Consider the following 21,525-nt stretch of genomic DNA (forward strand, 5'->3'; position numbering starts at 1 on the left):
TATCCTTTTGGTCAGCTGGGGTCAGCTGTCTCAGCTGTGTCCCCTCCCACCTTCTCCTGCAGCCCCAGGCTACTTGCTGATAGGGCAGTGTGAGAAGCAGCAAAGACCTTGTCTCCATGTCAGTGTCAGCAATCACAGAAAACCACCTCGTTATCAGCATTGTTCTGGTCACAAATCCAAAGCACAGCATCATACAAGCTACTGTGAAGAGAATTAACTCTACCCAGCCAAACCCAGAAGAGGAGAGCAGCTTTTTATCTCGTTTCAGCAGCTAGCTAAGCTCTGTATTGCTCATTCTGCTTTATCTCCATTTATTTTCTCGTAGCACCAGCCTGTGTAGAGCTTTCATTATCAGCCCTTCCTTTACAATTAAGATAACGAGAAGTGCAAACCTTTCCCAGAAAAGTACTTGAGACTAGAAGATGGGGTTGTTTGCATGGAGGGTTTTATTTCTTTTTTAAAAACTGTCTGCATTCTGAAATGATTTAAGATAACACTGCTTCCCTTAAAAGGTCCCTGCTTACATCAGATTTCAGTAAAGCCTTGAGATGATTAATAAAGTGATGCCGTATTGAGTATGTGGTTGGTTTCATGACTGTGTTACAGCTTGTGACTGCTTATTTACAAGCCCAAAAGGGACAAGAGAAGTCTGAACTAAAATTAACTCTGCAGATGAACACCATGAGAGTACACACCACCTTAAGACTTAAGATATTTGGGGATGGAAGGTCTCCTTTCTGCCTAAGAACTCAGCAGCAGCATGAGTGAGAAAAGCTTTGCCCAGGACTGTACCTTCATTATTTTCTCAGCTCTTGGGCAATGACAGCATTCTTACCACTACTATTACCATTACTGTCACTACCAGTCATGGTGAGAACTACAAAAGAGGAAAACACTAAGGGAAGGTAGGACAGGTAAGAGAAGCGAGAATTTCAGCTCAAGAAAATCTAAAACCAGAAGCAAGGTACTTCCTAGTACGTTTTGGCAAGCTATGTGAACTCTACCAACCGCAAAATCTCAAGTGGTACCTGCAAATTGTTCCAGATATGCAATCTAGTATTCCTTCAGCGGTTCAGTAAGATGTTCCCTTCTATTGCAGCACCCAGAAGACAGAGGAAAAAGAGATGCAATGATGGGCAGAAATACTCCATAGAAGCAGCCATCAGTGACGAAGAGCAAAGAAAGTGGTCACATCACTTAGCAGAGGGACAGCACAGAGGGAGACTGGAGCAACTGGTTACCAGAATCATCTTTACCTACTCAATCCAAAATAACAAACTTTAAGAGCATTTCAACACAACTAGGGTCAAAAGACATCTAATGTAAGCAAAATGTATGCTCCAAGTTAAATCACTCCAATACTTGTATACCCTGCTCCTGTAAATAGCTTCTAGAAAATCTGGTTACAATGAAGTCCAGTTCTCAAACAATCTCCTAAAAATTAAAATGCCTCTCTAGAAAACGAACAGCAACAACAAAAATATCTTTATATAGCAAAGACTCTTTTTTCAAAAAGACAAAGCAATGAACAAAGAAAACTTCAATGACAAAAGGTATCACAAATAGGTATAAATGATTTTTTTAAGTGCTCTATTTTGGTGTGTCAGAACAGTACAACATTTCTTGTATACTCACACATGAGTCAGGACTCCCCTGAGAGGCTACCCACTTCCCTCCCAAAACCAAAGTCAGACTTGGAGAGTTCTAATGCCCCCCTTCAGAATCAGGTTCAGAAAGCAAATCCACACCTCTAATGGAAATGTCAGGGTTTGTATCGGTTGTTTTGGGGGTTTTTTTAATCACAATCCTGAACAGACAAAGTATTATTATTATGACAGAAAAATTTTAATCAAATCATATGATTCACTGATCCATCCTTTGACCACTAAAACAAATTCACATTATTATGAGACACAAGAGCTTCTGGAGTGGTAGCATTTTCAGTACTTTTGCACTGAGCACATTTGCATTCCAATATCACCTACCATATTGATGATACCAGACCCACCCAAAACTAAGCACTAAACAAATAATCAGGAAAAAAGTGAAAACTGAAGCAGCAATATGGTATTATTTTAATCTTCATTAACCCTCTTTCTATGACTCTTCCTTGAATTTTTTACCGCAATGTACAAAATACACAGCCTGTCTCAACCAGGAAAATGAACTGTTCCTAAAGACAGTCACAAGATCATCACTGTCCTCTTGACACATACTGACAACAGCTGGTTGTTTAAAAAGGACAGGGGAGGAAAAAAAGCACTGCATACATTTATGCTACACTTTAGTAAGTCTGAAGGCTCTTAAGGTCTTTCAGCACAAGAGCTCTTACCCTGAATGAGCAAGTATGTGCTCAAGCCAGATAACAGCTGGACATGCATAGCAGAACTCAGAGCAGCACCAGGAGGTGGCGCTGACTGTGGATGCTGAACCAGCTACATTTGAAGAGAAGCAGTTCTAGCAAGTTCCTGACATCCCTCTGTATTCAGGTTGCACTCCTGTCCTTCAAAACCTCAGAGGTAATTCCTTCTTCAGAAACACTCGGCCTGGGGAAGTCTGAAAATGCTCTCTTGGGCATGTATTTCAATTTCATTTTGCTGCCTCTGCTGGATAAGGAGGCATCTCCCTATAAAGAGAGACTATGAGAACCTACTTGTGACTGCCCTCACTGACTTCCTTACTGTCTCGCTCAGGTGCTGTATTCCTTGGCAGAGGGCCTTAATACTTGTCCTGTTTTCTTCCTGCAGAGCCATCTATCAGGCTACAGCAGCTGCCTACCACACCAGAAGCAGGAACTAAATGAAGGTGGAGTGCAGCTCTGCAGTTCAGTGTGATTGGAAACAAATGGAACATTATGCACCTCAGGTGTTTCCAGCTGATGCAACACTTCTGGTACAGGCAGGAAGAGGGACCACGCTTTCCTTCACCTCAGGCCATACTTACTACATGGATAACATACTGTTCTAACTTGAATTCTTTTCTTTGTTATTAGAAAACAAACTACTGGAAACCATCTTTTTTTTTTTTTGTTCTTTCTTTTTTACACATCATTCAATCTCTCATGAAATCAAGACTGTTATCTGGATGAGAAATATACACTGCTAAGTTATTACAACAATAATTTTACACCATCTAAAAAAAGTAACTGTACAACAACTTTCCAGACATCAAGTTTCTTACATCAGAGATGACAGACATTGATTCCAACATTGATTGTGCAAATACCAGACTTCATTCACTTGTCAAAGAAGAAAAAGTTTCAAGTTAATCAGCTGCAGATTACATTCTCCTGGTTTTCTTCATTCATTGTTCTTGTAGTGACAATATCCATTAAAATTATTTTTATTCTCAACAAAATTCTAAAGCTACAGAAAGCCAAAACAAACAGGGAAGGGGAGGGGTGGAGACTACAGTAGTCATTAACATACACTTAAGTGCACTACAGAAAATAACATCTTTAGCTTCTATTTTCACCTTAACAGGAAAATGGGAGACAAAAAAGTTTACTACAGTTCATCCTAAAACCTAGGCAAATCATACCCAACCAGCCACCGTACATTTTTATCATTTTAATGAGAATTCATGTGAATTTTTGTAATCAGTGAATACAGCAGAAAATACTTCTGGGTTTTTTTTGACACCAGATAAGCCAGTAGTGCTATAAAACTCACTGTACAGAGTTCACTGTATCAATTAACAAAGTCTCAACAGAGTTATTTAACCAGCAGTTCAACTCTGCCCAGCTACTGAATGCACCCATCTACTTTAAGATAGAGATTCTTAGAAGAAAAATAGTGGAAATTAAATATGAAACCTACACATTTCTTATGGAAATTAAATTTTATTTTGGGTACATGTAGAATACCTATTATGGGGAAACACCAAACTATGGAGAATCAGTATTTTTAAGTAGAGGGTGCAGAGAGAAGATTCAGTCCTTTATAAGCTTATCAAAGAAATGCACTAGGGTTTGCACGGGGATCCTTTTGGTTCCTGTATCTGTATGTCAGCCAGACTCCCAGAATCTGAAAATAAAAATCAAAGATATCATTAAGCAGAGGGTCTCCACCTCATTTTCTATCAGTTTTACAAAATTTGTTTTAAACACAAACTTAGATATTTTACCGCTGCTAAAACTGTACAGCCACACACCAGTTTTCTCACTTAGAAACAAGAAAGCACCTTCTTAGAAAAAATTCATTCATGGCAACAGAGAGAACAACAAAAAAAAGCCAACACTGTATCCACAATGCAACACAAGATATTACCCATAGTTATGCATAGAGTTAAATTATTTGTTCCCTTCCCCAAATGATAAGTATTTACAAACCTATTTTTAGTATAATGATAAACAAATCCTCCAAATTGTTTCATTTTACAGTTACCACTTAACTAAAGTTATTTTTCCTCATGTATTTTCAAATCTTGACATTGCCCCAACCACATTCCTCCTTCCCAGCAGCTTCACTTTTTTTTAGTAGGGAAATTAAGGGCTGATATCAGAGTGATTCTGTGTAAGCTGCCGTGTCTCTCTTGTTGCTTTAGTATCTACAAACCTTCTAAAAACTGCACTATGCAGCAGCAGGAGTATTTTCACATGCTCTACTATGGGGTCATAAAAGACATCCTCTGAGGATTTTTACACAGTAATCAAAAAAAGTTATGTATCATCATGGTACTAAAGCAAAGAATCAAAGACCTTTTTTATTTTAACCTGCTGTTTCAATTTACCATCCTGCAACTCTATCTTTGCACTACAGGTGGCACAAAAAAAAATACCCTCAAAGACTGTGCATCTTCATGAGAGGGGAGTAGGTGGGAAGAAGAGGAAACAAGGTAGCACAACATCACTCTTTTTATCACTGTTGGAAAATAGTAAGCCCAAATAACTAACTTTCTGAAAAACTTAAAACTTTACAGCATCACATTTGAACAGTTTGTTGCCTAAATAACAGAGTTGCAAGAACATCTAGTGCTGAATAAAGACAAACACAAACCTTCCTTTTGGCAGACTTAAGCAAGTTGATAGCCTTGAAAAATTTGACCTAATTAATTATTTGACTCCTGAGATATTACTGAAATTTCCTGTAATAAATTCCCTAAAATTAAGTGTTTCACAAAACAAACCCTTAAAAGTGGGAGAAAAGCACTCCATTTTCTAACCTACTCACCTCTGTGAAACTGAAGAAAAGTCCTATGCCTCCAACAAATCTCAGCACCATTCCAGAATATTCCTCTATTATCGGTGCACATGGTTTACACTGGCGAGTTCTAAAACAATCCTGTAGCAGATATAGAGAATTTCACTCCATTTTCTGATGATCCTTCATTGACTGAAAGCATCTAGTTTGCTCTAGAAAAGACTGCTAGCCATGGACAAACTAGCAGTTTTAAAAGGCTCCAAAACAGCAAGCAACTTTTGCAGGGTGCTCTGTGATTGTCTTTCCAGTAGGTTACTAGAAGAGCTCAGTATCACTATAACAACTACTGTACACGTTTGTTAAAACGCTGCTGTCTGCAACCATGAAAACAGTTGTAAATTTTTAAACAAACACAGCACGAAAATGTTACTTTTTCCACGCTTTAAGAACTTACAGCTATGCAGGTTTCATTCGGATGAAAAGCTCTAAATCCACAACAATTCAGATTTCTCTCAATATCTATTCTTGCACTCTTGGTGTTATTCCATCCCACCTCTAGAAGTTCACTCTAGAAGGCATAAGCAAATACATATTATATTAGTTGAACTGTTCTCCATTGCAAACCAATGAGGCCAAGTTGACAATGCCCTAATTAAAACCTTCAGATATTGATGCTTAATGGGATAATATATCAAAAAACTACCTGAGTGTCCAAACAGCCTATGTAGCTAATGAAATAACAGCACCTAACAGCAGCACATTCATGGGTATAATTAATTTTTTTTCTTTGTTTTTCCTAAACCCAACAAGAGCACTAGTAATGGGACATGCAACAAATCTAACTGGGACTGCTCAGGCTTTAAACAAAAAGTGTGCTCACATGTAGAAGCTGATTATTCAGTCACTGTAGCCTTGTCCACTGCTAATGCAGTAAGAAGTAAGTGTCATACCACAAGGAAGACTGTTTTACTCTCATACACCTCTGTTCCTAATGCAGTTACAGCCTTTTCAGTTACACAAGAAGAATTCAGTGGCTTTATCACCTTTTCATCATAATTATTGTAGATTTCATCAGCTTATCTTAAAACGCTGAACACATGACATATTCAAGATACTATGCTGCTATACCTGTGACCATAAACCTAGAAAAGAAGCTTAAAATTAAATCAACTAAAAAAACCCAAAAAAAATATAACCCAAACAAACAAACCAAAACAAAACAAAAAAAACCACAAAAAACAACACACACACAAAAACCCCCAACATCTGAAAGTCATTTTAGGACCCAAAGGTATTTCTTTCTAGGTACCAGAGCCGAGCACTGACCAAAGTCTGGTCCTTAAGTAATAGGATAATGCTGATTTTCTTAAAATACGCTCTCCCCATTTTGTGAAAGACTATATACAAATATGTGTGCCTGTGTACATATATGTTTACAGTATTATGCTAAAGATAAAACGAGAAATCAGGAAACTTTTCTTACCTGCTGGTCCTTGTTTAGTGCCAAACAGGCACAGGAGACAGAGAACTGGACAATAAAGACTAGCAGAAGAATAATCATGTACTGGAAACAGTAGTTAAGGATATACTCTCAAATTAATTTTGCTTTTATAACATATACACCTAATGGTATTCAGTATTTCACTGGGTAAGTCTTTTGACACAAAAAAACTATAGAAGCAAATTCTGACTGAATGTGGAAAAGATGACCTAAATAATGTTCCTAGAACTCAATCACCATATATTATCTCTTTTTGGCTACTACTATACATAGTTGGTATTGCTGGGTTAGCAGTATTGCTGCCTAGCAAGAAAACATGAGCAGAGAGGTTAATAAGAGGAGCTTTGAGAGGAAAATCTACAGCAAATTTCTCCAGTTTTAGAGACACATGTTGTCATTTCAAAATATTTCACTTAAATAAAGTAGTAATGGAAATACTTTTCTAGTATCACATGTTCAGAACATTTCAATTACAAAAAGTAACTTTAGCCTAGATTAACCAAAAAAAAAAAAAAGTTAAGAGCTGCTCTTGGAACACAGCCTCACACACTTTTGTACTATCTGAAAGCAATATAAAACAAAAAGAATAAACTTTGATATTCAAGATCACACTCTGAAAGTTGGGGATCACCTTCACAATTTGGATGCTGTGCTCAGAGGCAGACACTTACCTCACACAATTAAGCTGCCTGTAAAGTGGAGGTCAGTACTTTTTCATAGACCACAAACGTTAAACATTAACAGCTCACATACTTTAGCTCTGTGTAGGACTGAGCACACAGTAACAGGCACCCGTGACACAGTAAGCCACCATGAAAAACTGTCAAAAAACTACAATATGTGAATGCTATCTTCAGAGCACAGACAAGGGAGAAAAAAAGGAAGCTGAAATAAAGTTAAACAGGAAGGAAGTCTAATTTAGACTGTACTTGACCAAATTAAGACTGTGAATTTCTGCTGTTTCTGAAGCCTGTTCCCCATCAGTCTCAGCTGACCGAGCAGGTTGTTTACATGGCTTGAACCAAGCTGCAATCAATGCAATGCATCAGAAGGATACAAAGAATAGCAATACTTGATGATGTTTCACCGCACCGATCAATCCAACTAAGGCAATAAAGAAGAGGAAGACTCCTACGGCAATTACCACTCCAACAACTCGGAAACTAGAGATGAGGCCAAAGCCAATTCCCCATGCTGCAATTCCAATCAGCAGCAGGCTCACCAGCTGCAGAAAAGAGAAAACACAAAGTTAGTCTGCGTATTAAAAGAGGCTCCTATACACAGATACAATTCTTTATATTAAAATTGTAAGTAGAAAGGTACAATTTTTCTTTCCAGTGCAAAGAGAAGAAGCACAACCCTAAACAAACCAATCCTCCACTTCATTGCAGAGGTAATTTCAGTTCCAGATGTTTTAAGCCACACATATTCTTCAATACTATTGATGTGGGACTATAACAACTTCTACCTACGAGTCAAGCCATGTTGCACTACCTGTGACTGACTAGGGACACCAACCAAGATTATAACATAACTGACAAATAAACTAAAAGTCATCTGCTTTAATTCAACAGTTGAATAAGAATGAAAATTCCAGTTTTGTGAAACTAAGGCAGTATATTTAAAGAAATGGAATATATAGATCTACATGTGTAAATGTGTAAAAAAGCGCTCTCTGACAGAACTTGCTGCAATCACAGGTATACAGCTGTATTCATTAATCAGGGAAGTTTGCACACAGTTGGTGATATAACACAACAGTTAACATGGTCACACAAAAATACTTTTTAGATCTGAATCTCAAGAACTTCATGCAGGAAAATAATAAAGGTGCCTTGTCTCTGCTACATATTTCTTCATGAAAATAGTTCTACTATTAAGCCAATGCTATTTCAATACCCAAAATACTGAGGCTATTTCCTTCCTTTTAAAGATGGTATTCAGGGAAGGCAGGCATAATTGGTCGCTGTGAGTTCACTGGGATTTATTGTTTATATGGGCCGGAAGCTCCAGCCTTTCCTGTTTCCATGCCAAAAAACACAGAACCCAAAAAAAAAGCTGAAGAGAAATCTGTAATGAGGTACAGCAGGAGTGAAGCAGCAGACAGAGCCAACCCAGATGTCCAATATACTTTCTGGTTTGAAACAGCCCTATGTGTAGCACATCATTCACTACACTCTCTGTTAAATGACACCAATTCAATATGCAAGCTTTAACTTTTTGGAACTCTGACCTTACCACAAATATCCAGAAGTTGCATCATTATTAAAAAAAACCCAAACCCAACAGAACAGTAAGTGCTTAGTCCAGTCCAACTACTTGGCTTTATTTGACAACAGATGTAGAGCAAGCACTTGTACCTGTTCACTGGTTTCCATTCAAACAAGGCATATCTCATGACATTTTACTGCTTACCTAGAGGTGGGGGAGGTGATTAAAAAAATTAGGTAATTTCCAACTTATCATTTCAGTATTCTTACCCTAAAGCTGGGCTTTTTTATTGATTTTAATGCCAAATACATCCACATATTTTTCAGTTTAACTACATTTTAGAAGACTGGAGTATGCAATGCTGCTTTTAAAACATAGCAATCTAGGATAACATCAAGAAAGCTTGTAAAAAAAGTTGAGATGATCATCAAGATCAAAACCCAGGGGATGGGTTTTTTTGGTGTGTTCACACAGCAACACATCTCAAAAATCTTTTTACCAATGCCAGTAATCCGCACAAGAAATTAAAGGGTCTGCAAGAACAAAAGCAGGATATTTGTCATACCTACATTTCAATCAATACATGAAGAGACAAAACAAACAAAAAACCCCACAAAAACAAACAAACAAACACAGAATTTAAAGGAACTGTTCAATACCGGCAGAGTTTTGGGATTATTTCACATTTGTCTTTGTTTCTCTTAAATAAAAAGCCTTAATTACCATGTTTATTTAAAACCAAAACAACAGCCCAAAGTGTCATGAATCAAAATTACAGAGGACTAAGAAAAAAACCAAAACAAAGCACTTTGTCTCTGACACACACGTTTTCTGAATCCATTTTGCACAAGGCTATAAACTTTCTGATGTTAGTACATGAAAAATTAGCCTTGCTAAGCAGACAGTTATGTGCAAGACCTGCCTGTTCCTATCTATGCCCACCCACTTTATTCCATTGTCTCATTTCACTGGCAAGATTTATTTTTCCACGTAAGCACCAAAAACAAGTAAGCAACAAAAGAAATCCCCTAAACCAACTTCCCATCAAAAAATGCTGACTGACATCCCATGCTCTGCATCAACTTCTAAGTACTGAACTTGCATTGCCACTATGCAGCTCTTCAAACTGTTATAAAAAAACTCAAAGGCAATGTCAAATTTCAGTTTATGTCACAAAGGGCAGATGAAACTTTGCTCCTAATGATTTTCACCAATATTTTCTGTCTGAGCTGAATGTAAATCTTTACTTTTCACCAATTTATCTCCAGGATACCAAAACATGTATTTGTTCAGTTCTTTGCTCATCTCATAAGAGGTCCAAAACAATTAGAAGAAACTAGTTTTATTCTTAAAATACTGGAATTAAAAGAAGAGACAAAATCTGTGCCTGTAACACCTACTGGATGAACGCAGTGCAAGAGCTGCAGGGTACCAGTTCCTTCTTCCTGCTGTTACTCATCTCATCTTATATCAGTCTGATGACATGTGCATGAAATTAGTCACATGACACTAGAAATTATTACCATGACCCCCTGGCACAAAAAGCTTTTCTGGTAGGAACAGTCCCATACAGAATCGAGACCTGCTCTGGTTTCCAAAAAAAAGCAAACCTTTTTTAAACACAGTATTGAACCCCAGATATTCAGGAATCAGTTAAATGGCTTTGAAAATAAAATAACATAAAGTAATTTAGTTTTCCTTTGGATCACATTCAAGTTTTACAGCCACCAGTCTCATTTTCAAATGCTACCTTCATAACACCAAGCCTGTATTTTTTCTTCCTTCACTTCACAAAGTTGTCCAATTTCTTAAAACATCTGGAAATTCTGTGTGATCACAGATCTGTGCTACTGGTCTCTGGTTGACATACTATATGAAAATGCTGTATCCAGTCAGGCAGATCCATGATACGTATCAAAACCATTACTGTCTACATTATTGTCTTGCCACTTGAAATTGTGGAAAATTGACTCTGTGTTTCAAAACTGAAACGGAGATTGCAGGTTTACAAACCATTCCAGAAACAGATTCAATATTAAGTTCCTGACTCCTCTGTATGCTGACTGAAAGATGAAATTATGGTTATTCTCTTATTTTCAGATTTGGAATGGACTATCTGACTGCTGAGCAATAACTGCAGATATAGTTTTATAGCACCATAATGCGAAGAACTAAAGTAAATCCACGCACCTACAAACAGGAAAAATGTCTTAAGCTGTTCTGAGAAGAGGTTTTACAAGTGTGTAAAACAATGCAAGGCTCATAGCATTAGACACTGTTTAGCCACCAGAAATGACTGTTCAACAGTGCTCATTCCAGTGTTTTGATATGAAAGGATTTAAATGCAGTATTTCTAGAAGTGAAGCTGCTAAGACTTCATAGTAAAACATACTTGAAACAAATAACCCTAACTATTTTAAATGAGTAATATGTACATTCTAAATGTACAAACTTTACTCACATACAAAAAGGTCAGGTATTTCCACTAAATAAAGGAGAAAGGACTCTCTATGGAGCTTCTGAATGTCACATTTTATTTTACTGAGACCACATTTCACAGCACCAGAAGTCCCTCGAAGTAATCAGTCTTATCTTTGGAAGACTGAAGTACATGCAAACTCCGTTTTACCTGTGAGAATTTACAAACACAAAGCTAGCTTTGGTTACGAACACTTCAAATATTTGCTTGATATATCTACTAGAAATAAGTGAAATCACAGTCCTGTTTTTAGTGATTAGGGCTGATCCAGCTTCCCACAGGAGTCTCACTACTAAGTGGGGAAGGCATGGGTTGGAGAAATGGCCTGTCAGACTGGGTGGCAACAGGGACTACCGAGCTTAAAGGGCAGTACTCAATGACTCAGCATCCAGCTGGTAGTGGGTAAGAAGCACCACAAAGGCTGATACTGTGACTAATATTATACAGGATCTTCATCAACAACCTGAGCATAAGAAAAAAATGAATCCTAAGAAAATTTGTGGATGATCCTAAACAAGGAAGAGTGACTGACAACTCAGGTGGACCTTGATAAATGCAAGGAATAAGCCAACAGGAATCTCATGAAGTGCAAAATTCTGCTCCTGGGGTGCATCAGTGGAGCCTGGAATCAAACTGGTTGAACAACATCCTTACTGAGACAGATCTGGAGATCAAACTGGTTGCCAGGCTGAGTATGAGCCAAGAGTCAGCTCTCACTGCAAACAGGGAAAGCCATGGAGTGCAATCAAAGGAAACTCAATGCTGGTGAGATTGAAGCTCAAATACTGTGTTCTATTTCAAGCCTCCCAGGTTGAAAAGGAATTTGAGAGCCTGGTAAGAGTCAGGAAACAGCCTGGAGCCTTGAGGATGAGAAGCAGGTGATGGAGCTGGGTTTGTTCAGCCTGACAGAGAGGCAGCCTAGGGATAATCAAATAATAACTGAAGCTGCAGGTGCACTACAAAAAACATGGAGGCAAACTCTTCTGGGTATCACAAAGAACAGCCTGGGAGGTTCAGACTGGATATCAGAAACATCTGCAAGATGGTTGGATGCCTTACTAAGAAAGCTGATAATCTCTGTTCTTAGAGGTCTTGTAAACCTCCACAGACTATGCTACAGCTGGCAAGACAGTGTTATTCATAAACCTGCTCTGGAGCAGGAGGCTGGACTGATGAGCCTCAAAAGTCCCTTCCAACCAACACTCCCACACATCACAGCCACCTCTTCCATCATGGAAACTCTGCCACTCTCCACACCAAAAATCAAAGTTTTAACAAGCAGATAAGAGATGGATTTAGCACTGACCAAGGACTGTTCTGTACCTTCTAGTTCACTACATAGCTCCTAAACCCTGTATCAACAAAGTACCTTCTTACAATGTAACAAAGCCTCTCAAATAAGAGAGCAATGAATGATTTTCTAGAAGTACTTACACAGCTTCAAAAACATGAATACAAGTCTTGTTCTCAGAAGTGATTTAAAAGGTCACATTCACTTAAGGCATGTTCACATAGAAAACCAACAGGTATTAACAGCAAAAGGATTTATAATAATCTCAAACTGGAGTAATTTGTGTATAGGTTGGTGCTGCAAGAACATACTGTCCACAAACCAGAAAAGCAGCACAGAGCCATGGGAAGCACATGCATGTGGGGGGCTGACAGCATTTTAAATTTAACATCCTCATTTGCTATATACTATCTCCTCCATCAGTATAAACCCTAGCAACCTTACTTAAAAAGCACACATGCAAATACATCCAATATATAAACTCAAAAATTTGAAATTAAGTAAATGCTTTACCAGAACAAACCTACAGGTAGCACAAATCCTAAGTGAAGATCAGTAGTTTTCCATATGAGACGAGTATGTCTTCCTTGGAGTCACAACAAAAAGAAAATCAAGTATATTGTCATTAGACAAAATGTTACTCCAATGTCAGTATCTATATAAGGAAGATTTTAAGGACTGTAAGTTCAAGATCAGAGGAATGGATCAGATTCCACTTTAGGTGACTTGCCTTTATTTTTTTTTTTAAATAATACAGATATATACAAACATTTGAACTTCAGAGATGTTTCAAAAATAACAACAAATCTAACAAATCTCCTAATTTGCTATACCCTTTAAATTCAAGTTCACTTGTGCACATAGCTGCTCCTTTCCTCACTCCTAGATGAAAGGAGTGAGGAAAGATAACTTTCCTAGATGACTCCTCACTCACCAAAAATATTTCCCTTCATACATAGCCTTTGTGTACTTTTGTCCAAGCTTATAGTCTAAATTACAAAAAGAAACCAAGATATCAACAAATGATTTCTCCTGACAATGCCACTGAGAAACAATTCAAATGCTAAAACCACTTCCTCCTTCCCACAGCAGAAAGCCACCAGAAAATCTGCTGTTTTGACTAACTGACAACTTTTTAGTATTTCAGCTAGCTTGGACTGCTGGCTAGGAAGGAAGTCACGTGCAGAAGTTCATGTTCCCACTGCTTTCTTACAGTCTCAGGTAAAAACTGCATTTCAGAATTTAAATTTCCTGAAATATTGACACATCGTTCATAGGTAAAGAGATTAGATAGCATCTATACTGGTACCAACAATGGAAATATTTACAGAATAGCTCTTAGCCTGGATACGGAACAGGAACTAAAACCAGAAAGATTACACAGATGATGAAACACATCCTCCCTAACTTCCCACTCCATATGTACATGTAAGTTTACATTTCACTACTTTTAAGGGGGCTTTAAAGTTTAAACCTCAAAAGGCATATATATTGAAAGTAGAGCTGTTTCTACCACTCTCCCCTTCAACTCAGCCAACTGTCTTCTGCACAGCCATAGAGAATCAATTAGAGAATAGAAAAAACAATTCTGTTTCCCTGCAATTCATCTAAAAACATCACATTAAAACAACAAGCAAACAACACTATATAGTGGTGTATCTTTAGCAAGTTAACACTAAGTTAAAATGGTTTCTATCACAGCTGTTAAGCTACTTAACCTGAAAGCAACTATATCTCCTTAAAGTATTTCTTCAGCTTTATTGCAAGCAAAGGAAAGCTTTGGTATCTCCAAAGGGTTTCTAACAGAAAGAAAAATCTATTACATGACTGACTTAAAGGAAGAGTGACCAGTAGTCTAGTTACTGAACAACCAGTTCACAAAGTGTGAACAAGCAATTTATGTGAAAGGCAGCATTCCTGACTCTTATCACATAAGCCTGTTCTTTCAGTTTGAGGCCTAGTAAAGAGTTATTTATGTTATTGGCCATGTAACAAACTACTTTTATGCTAAAATGTCAGTGAAATTTAACTGTTTAATATTTCCTGGTCTTTGGAAATGAAAGCTTTCCACTATGTAGCAGGAACAACTGTCTTCTAAAATGTTTACTTGTGCTTTCGTATTTGTTCATTGTTTTTCAAGAGGCTGTAAAATGTTTTCATGAAGTTTGGTGATCCCACAGATCATATATCATACATATATCTACCTCAATACAAACATAACAGTACAAAGAAGAAAACTAAAGATGTAAGCTACAAGGCCACTACAGGCCACTCAAAGGGCTTCTTGATAACTGTGCTGGTTTTAAAGTGTCTACCATCTGCACCACTTAGATGGCTGAAAAGATCAGTAGTATCAAAACATACCCTGCTCCATATTGCCTCCTCCTCTGTGCCCTGTCATTCTCCTGTTCCTTCCCTAAGGACAGTCTGCCTCCACAGCTCTAAATGCTACTGTGCACCGTGTGCAAGACAAGTGAGAAACCAAAACCCACTGCTGGATCTACAGGCTCAGCATATGCCTCGATTCTGAGATGCCACCACAAACTGCTGTCACTTTGGCTATAGGATGACACATAGTATAGCTGAGGGGATTCCCAAGTACTGGCAAAACATTTTCCAATATGTGTTTGCATTTTTGCTGTGCTCTTCTGTGTTCTCAAGCGTGAGCATAGAAACCTTTCCAAAATGCCAAGGAAAACAAAACCCATCAACCTTCCTTGCCAAATACCTGGCAGCTTCTGTCCCACTGTTTTATTTATGTGTCAAGACTAGATAGCACAGCTTATACTGCTACCTTCAAACTGTCCCTGAGAGCAACAGAAATGGCTCCAAGGCAACCTGTCCCATTTGCTGAGCATCCAGTCATGATGCTGAGCTAAACCAGCACAGCTGGGGCTAACTCTTGATGCTGCACTCCTAAATGCCGACTGCAGACCGTCAGACAGAGCAAACAGCAGCCTATTTACTTCTTACAGCTGAAAGAAAACTTATATAGACCAAAACAGAATTGCACTCAGAGATCACAGATCCACTTACCACTGTTAAAGAAACTGCCACTTAAGGCACGAACTGTGTTTCTCTTATTCCTGCCTGCCTGTACCTGGCTCCATGTAGCCACTGTGTAGTCAGGAATTATCAGAGGATACGGAAGACAGTCACACTCTCTTTCCCTAGGAAAATCTAGATGTTCACCCTGTCTCTTAACACCAGGTTTCCCCTATGCAGTAAAAAGACGGAGCAGACAGATTTGCAAGGAAGATGCAACATGGTCACTCTCTGCATCAGGAACTCTGCATGCAAGACAAACATTACAAAAACCCCTATGAATTAAAAAGTCTATTAAAATCTTCAAGGTCAGGTTGGATGGAGCTTTAAACAACCTAGTCTAGTGGAAGGTCCCTGCCTATGGCAGGGAGATTGGATCTACATGGTTTTTAAGGTCCCTTCCAACCCAAAAAATTCTATGATGCCAAGCACGTTGTGTGAGAATCTGAGAATTTCTGTACTCATGTTTGCATATTCCCAAAGATACCAGCAAAGCAATTTTGATAAAGAGGGCAGAAAGTACAAATGCACTTTCACTAATTACAGTGCCCAGAAAACAAGATGCAGTAATACGGGAAAAAAAAGAAAAAAAACTTTCAAGCACAATGCTTTAAAAATGGATGCAAAAACCAGGACACTTAATAGGTAAATAATAAAAGAGTTTCAGAGAGCAAAGTAATATAAAAAGAAAATTACTTTGATAACTTACTTTCTAGTGTTAAGAGGAAATGTGGATGCTTTTAGGGGATGAGCTTTGTGCTAATAAAAATAGTATTCTAATGGTAAAGGTACCACACATTTTACTTCAAATCAAGTGGCTGCTCTAGGTGTAAGAAAAACTAAAAGCCTGTTCATCAAAACAAATATGAGATGTTTACATACTGACAACAAACGTTTCATGTTTGGTGCTGCAGCAATAATTAAGTAGTTGCTTGGGTGACAAAACCAGCACACAACATTCAAATGCACTGTCAGCATTTCCTTTTATTTATTTAAATATTTAATCTTAGGGCCCACCTACCACTTCAATCTTTCACCACTAGTTAGGACTCTGGAATTTCCCTTTCCTCTCTGAAAATCTGATTTGAAATTGGATATTAACTGTTCACACTTAAATAAAATTACTGAAGACTTCCTTGGAAGGAACACTGTCTAGAAATCCTTGTCTGCTTACAGTGAGCATCTAGAGTTCTCATACCTGGAAGATTAGAAGTCTTTAGCTGCAAATACATCCTTGAATCTGGATTAATTTTGCAGACAGGCATTTTAAGCAATTTGTATAGATTTTCCATTTGATGAGAAATGTAGATGTGACTGAATAAATAAAGACAAAATTGGTCAGATATCCAAAACTATCATTTTAAAGGTCATTGTATGCAGACAGTTCTTCCACGGAAGGCTTTATTCCAGCAGTATACGTCATTATATGCACAGAGTCAATAAATAGGCTCAATTATTCTTCTTTACTCTTTCTCTACCCATAAGTAACCATACTGAAGTCAGCAAGACCCAGTATAATGCCAAAATATAAATTAAATTTAAAAATAGAATCAGGGCTTAAGGACATTAACTTAGTCCAGAGAAGAACCAAAAGTCACCAGCAAAGTAACATCTGATAAGAACATTAAGTGAGCAACAAGGTTACTGGGTTTCTGGTTTCTTGCCTTAAACCAGTAACTGATTTATTACTCGCCAGGACACATATTTTTATTGATGTACTACTATAAAAAGTAAAACAAGACAGCACTTAAAAAAAAAGAAAAAAGAAAGAGCTCCAATATAACATCCTATCCTAGGAGTGTTTTAAATAAAAGCAAAATATAAGCCGTAACTGCCAATATACAGTTCTGAGGCTTAATTCATTCCGAGCACATCATATAGACATCAATGCTGGCTACAAAACCGTTTAAGAAGTGTTACCCATCTCTCCTTACCCCCACTACTCCCTTCTCACCACTTCTTAGTGAATTAACATTGTTTAAAAAGATGAAGTTATTGCTCTGATTGCCTTCCATATTTTTTTTTCCAGCTGAGAGAAAATAAGCCCATCATTCAGCGTGCTCTTGTAACCCAAGTCTTGTATTGTCAGGTTTCTGTCTAACCAAGGAACAGAGAAGTGCACACATTTTACCAGATCAGCTCCACCAGGCCAAGTAAGAACCTTAAATATTATTTCTGCAACTCGCAATTTAAAATTTTAACTCGTCTGTAATTTATAAACAAGACTAGCAGTAACAATTGGATATTCTAGTAACTATCATTCAAAGAAGTCATTCCTTCCCTTCAGCAAAAATATATGTTCTGCACAGGCCAAATGATGGAACACCAAGCGACACCCACAAAGTCAATTCTACTCATCAGAGCAAGATGAAGGTCATAGGTGAACTGTACAGGCATCACAGACAGAACTACAGAGGTACCAAAGATCAACCCACTCTTGCTGAGGCCAAATATACCCAGAAGACCTAAAAGACTCCTTACACCTGGTTAATATAGGAATTAAGTGATGGAGTCTTCCAAAAAAAACACCTGCTGTCCATAGGACAGCACAATAAGATTTGTGCACTTATTATATGAGAAAGATTGAGATTTCACTTACTCTTCTGTCACTCAAGGAATAATAATAATAGCAAATGAAGTCTTTCATTAACCTCTTGTTTACCAAAAAGTGAAGTTGGGATGGGACAATCCACCTATAACCCACCCTCTGGGGCTGGAAAATCCCACAAAAAGTTGATGATGATGATGATGATCAGAGTCCCTTTTCAATCTGGGCTATTCTATGATTCTAACTCAGCTTGCAATCGTGGCAGTCTACATACCCTGAACTTACTTTCACCTACAGATACCAAACACTGCCACACCTATCTGCTCACCTTTATTCTGGCTGGGGGTAGCATGGGCAACAGAAGGTATCACAGGAACTCCAGCTGACTTTCACAGGGGGAGGCTGGGCTACCTAAACATGCTTTTTCAGGGACATATTCCACTCTACAAGCTCCTACAAGGAAGGAGGACAAGGAGAAGTGCAGCCTCTCCTACATAAAGGTTTCTGTTCTGCTCTTTGCTGAGGAAAGGAGGGGTCACCTCATACACCAAAGAATATAACAACAACCAGCTATGGCTTCAGCACAGGCACTTCTACATCCATTCATGCTTCATCCTGGGGATCACCATCAGGTCCAGTAACCACCAGCTGTGAGAACTGTTTGCTCTGATGAACAGCATTAGACCTGTTTGTTCTCCCCTCTTGCCTTCAGCCGAGGTCAGGCAGTGCTTTTGGAAAAGCACTGACAGAACTGCCCACAAGCACGGGCTGGCCCCAGTCTCAGTCTGCTGAAAATCATCCCCAAACACAGTTGGTAACTTGAAACGTTAGAGGACATACTACCTCTCCAGATGTGCTGTGAGAGGAAGCCATTACCCTTACTCCTGTTTCTTGCTATTTCTGTGTCATTTAAAAATAGATAGTGAGGGGGGAAAAAAAACCTCAGCTATACCACAATTGGAGATTTTATTGTTCTCTGTTGAAAACAGGTCCTCCAACATGCCGGATCGAAAACCAGGCACCTGCCCGGGGCTTCTGAGCAAGTCAGTTATTTCAGTTTAACATACGACTTTTCGCCCCCACCCCCCCCATCCTCACGTATATTCCCACCATCCAAAGCAGCCAGACTTTGCCGCTCCCAGGTCCATCCCAGGGGACAGCGGGGGCGGCCTGGGGCCCTTGTCACTGACCGAGCTGCACTTATTTCGGCGCTGCTCCCTGGCTAAGGAATAGCAAAACAAACCCTCCCCTGCCTCACGCCCGGACTGCTGCAGCGCCCTTTCCAGACGGAGAAAAAGGGCACGGGGGGGGGTCGGGCCCCGGAGCCGCTCCCTCCGGCAGATGAGACCCCGCCGCCCCTCCCCGCCACCCCGGGCGCGCAGCGCTCCCGGACCGCCCTGGATTTTGATCCCAAGGAGCCACGTCCGCACAGTGACAAAGCTCGGCCTAAGCGCTGTCACCTCCTCACACACACCACCCCCGTCCCGTCCCATCGTCCTGAGACGAAGGCCGCGACCGAGCGGCGGCCGCGCCCCGAAACGCCCCCAGCCCCGCAGCCACGGCCCGCCGGGAGAACCGCGGCGAGCCTCCCCTCCCCTCCCCTTCCACCCGGCGGCGGAGCGAGGGAGCCCCGGCCCGGCCCAGCACGCACCGTGTAGAGCAGGTTGAGGGCGCAGAGGCAGTTCTTGGAGCAGGCGAAGCCCCCGCACGCCATCGCGACTATCGCGACTATCGCGGCTGCCCGGCCGGCCCCGCTCAGCGACCGCAGCCCCGCGGCACCGCCAGGAGGCCGCGGCCCCGCCCCCGGCGCGCGCGGGTGCGGCCGCAGCAGGTGAGCGGCGCCCGCTGATTGGCCGCCGCCGGGCGCAAAGGTAAACGTATGCAAATGCGGGCGGTGACGTCACGGCGGCGGCCGCTGTCCGGCGGCTCCGCGATCCCGCTCCGCGACGCTCCGCGGTCCCGATCCGCGGTCCCGATCCGCGATCCCGATCCGCGGTCCCGATCCGCGGTCCCGATCCGCGTCCGATCCGGACCGATCCGCGGTCCCGCTGCGATCGCTGGGCGGCGCGGCCTCGGGGCGGGGGCGCTCCGCGTTCCCCGCTATTGTGACGACACACGCCTGGGCCTCGCCCGCTCCGCCCCGCCGTGCCCCCGGTCCCGCAGCGCCGCCTGCCCCGCGGCTGCGGCTGCGTGCGCTGCCTGCGGGGGAGCGTTCTGTGCGGGACACGGGCGGTGCCTGCCCCGCCGGCTCGCCCGGGGCGGCACGTACCTGCAGCCGATGGCCTGTGTAATCCCAGGGAGAAATTCAGGGATTTACTTGTGCAGGCCGTGAAAGTGTTCGGAGTGCGGTTGGTTTTACCAGCTAATCACAGAATCGTCAGGGTTGGAAGAGACTTTTAAGATCATGAGGTTCAACCAGCAACCTAACACTGCCACTGTCCTCTTAATTCTAATAGTTCCTTATTTACATTTTTTTACTAAGTCGTGTTTCCAGTGGGCCTCATTACGTGTTTACGTCTGTGCATTTCCTTAGTTTGAGGGTTAAATGTTTTCACTTAAAATTATTTCACTTTACAGAACCGTCTGTCAGTAATTTCCTTCTATTCAGTACCTAGTTCTTATTCCTGTTCTTGATAGGCTCGAGTGGTGCCCCGGTTTGCTACGACCCTCCAAAATCCTGTCTCCACAGTCGCCATGGGCTGGGCTGTGCTGAGTGATGCTTTATAATAGCTACAATAAATCTAATAACTGCCAGCTGTTTCAACGTGGACACGTGTTGCAGGATTAGTGCCCAAGATAGTTTCTTATCTTTTTCGCTGTGATTCGCAAAGAGACAAGGAGACACGTGTGTTCTCCCTCGGGATGTCTGTAGGGGTACATCGCACAGTAGTTTTACTTTATCGGGGTTTGGTGCCAGAGAAGAAGTTGGGATGGTCAGTTCCTAGTAAGCAGAGGAAGCTGCATCTACTTTCTCATGAATTCACAACAATTCTTAATAGGAACTTGTCATCAAAAGAGTTCAAGGAGGAAATTCCAAAAGCATTTTGTTTTCTGTAATTTGGCTGGCCTTCATCTGCTAAGGGAAGCCCCAGCAGGCAAATAATCATTGCCAGCAGTGAGACAGAGAGAGGCTGAACAGCAGCTTTGTCTCTCCTAGTCTGTCATTCAGATCTTTTGTCTTTCTTTTTTTTTTTATTTTAAACATCTTTTTTTCCATGCTCTTTGATGTTTTGCCAGACTTCTGCAATTAAATATAACACACATTTTTTTCTCATGCAATAGCAAACGCTCTTTTTTTTAGTGATGTAT

The 21,525-nt window shown here is 40.4% G+C and overlaps 1 protein-coding gene across 1 annotated transcript; it reads right to left on the bottom strand.

The window, feature by feature from the left end:
- Window positions 1–1,823: 1,823 nt before the first annotated feature.
- TSPAN13 (tetraspanin 13) lies at window positions 1,824–20,033 on the bottom strand. Its single transcript, XM_050311785.1, has 6 exons — window positions 19,868–20,033; window positions 7,700–7,867; window positions 6,625–6,705; window positions 5,596–5,709; window positions 5,172–5,282; window positions 1,824–4,025 (listed from the first exon to the last, which is right to left on the bottom strand). The coding sequence occupies exons 1-6, from the start codon at window positions 19,928–19,930 to the stop codon at window positions 3,951–3,953; spliced, it is 612 nt and encodes a 203-aa protein (XP_050167742.1). The 5' UTR covers window positions 19,931–20,033; the 3' UTR covers window positions 1,824–3,950.
- Between the last annotated feature and the right edge of the window lie 1,492 nt (window positions 20,034–21,525).

Source organism: Myiozetetes cayanensis, unplaced genomic scaffold (assembly GCF_022539395.1).
Source record: "Myiozetetes cayanensis isolate MyiCay16 unplaced genomic scaffold, myiCay2020 scf1, whole genome shotgun sequence".
Classification (NCBI taxonomy): Eukaryota; Metazoa; Chordata; class Aves; order Passeriformes; family Tyrannidae; genus Myiozetetes; species Myiozetetes cayanensis.

What these genes read in the sequence shown, in the direction of transcription:
- TSPAN13 (XM_050311785.1), bottom strand. Translation starts at nt 19,930, where the DNA reads ATGGCGTGCGGGGGCTTCGCCTGCTCCAAGAACTGCCTCTGCGCCCTC. An exon ending in CACTAAACAAGGACCAGCAG is followed by an intron (nt 5,710 to 6,624) that starts GTAAGAAAAGTT and finishes TATGCCTTCTAG; the next exon opens with AGTGAACTTCTAGAGGTGGG. An exon ending in CGAATGAAACCTGCATAGCT is followed by an intron (nt 5,283 to 5,595) that starts GTAAGTTCTTAA and finishes TATCTGCTACAG; the next exon opens with GATTGTTTTAGAACTCGCCA.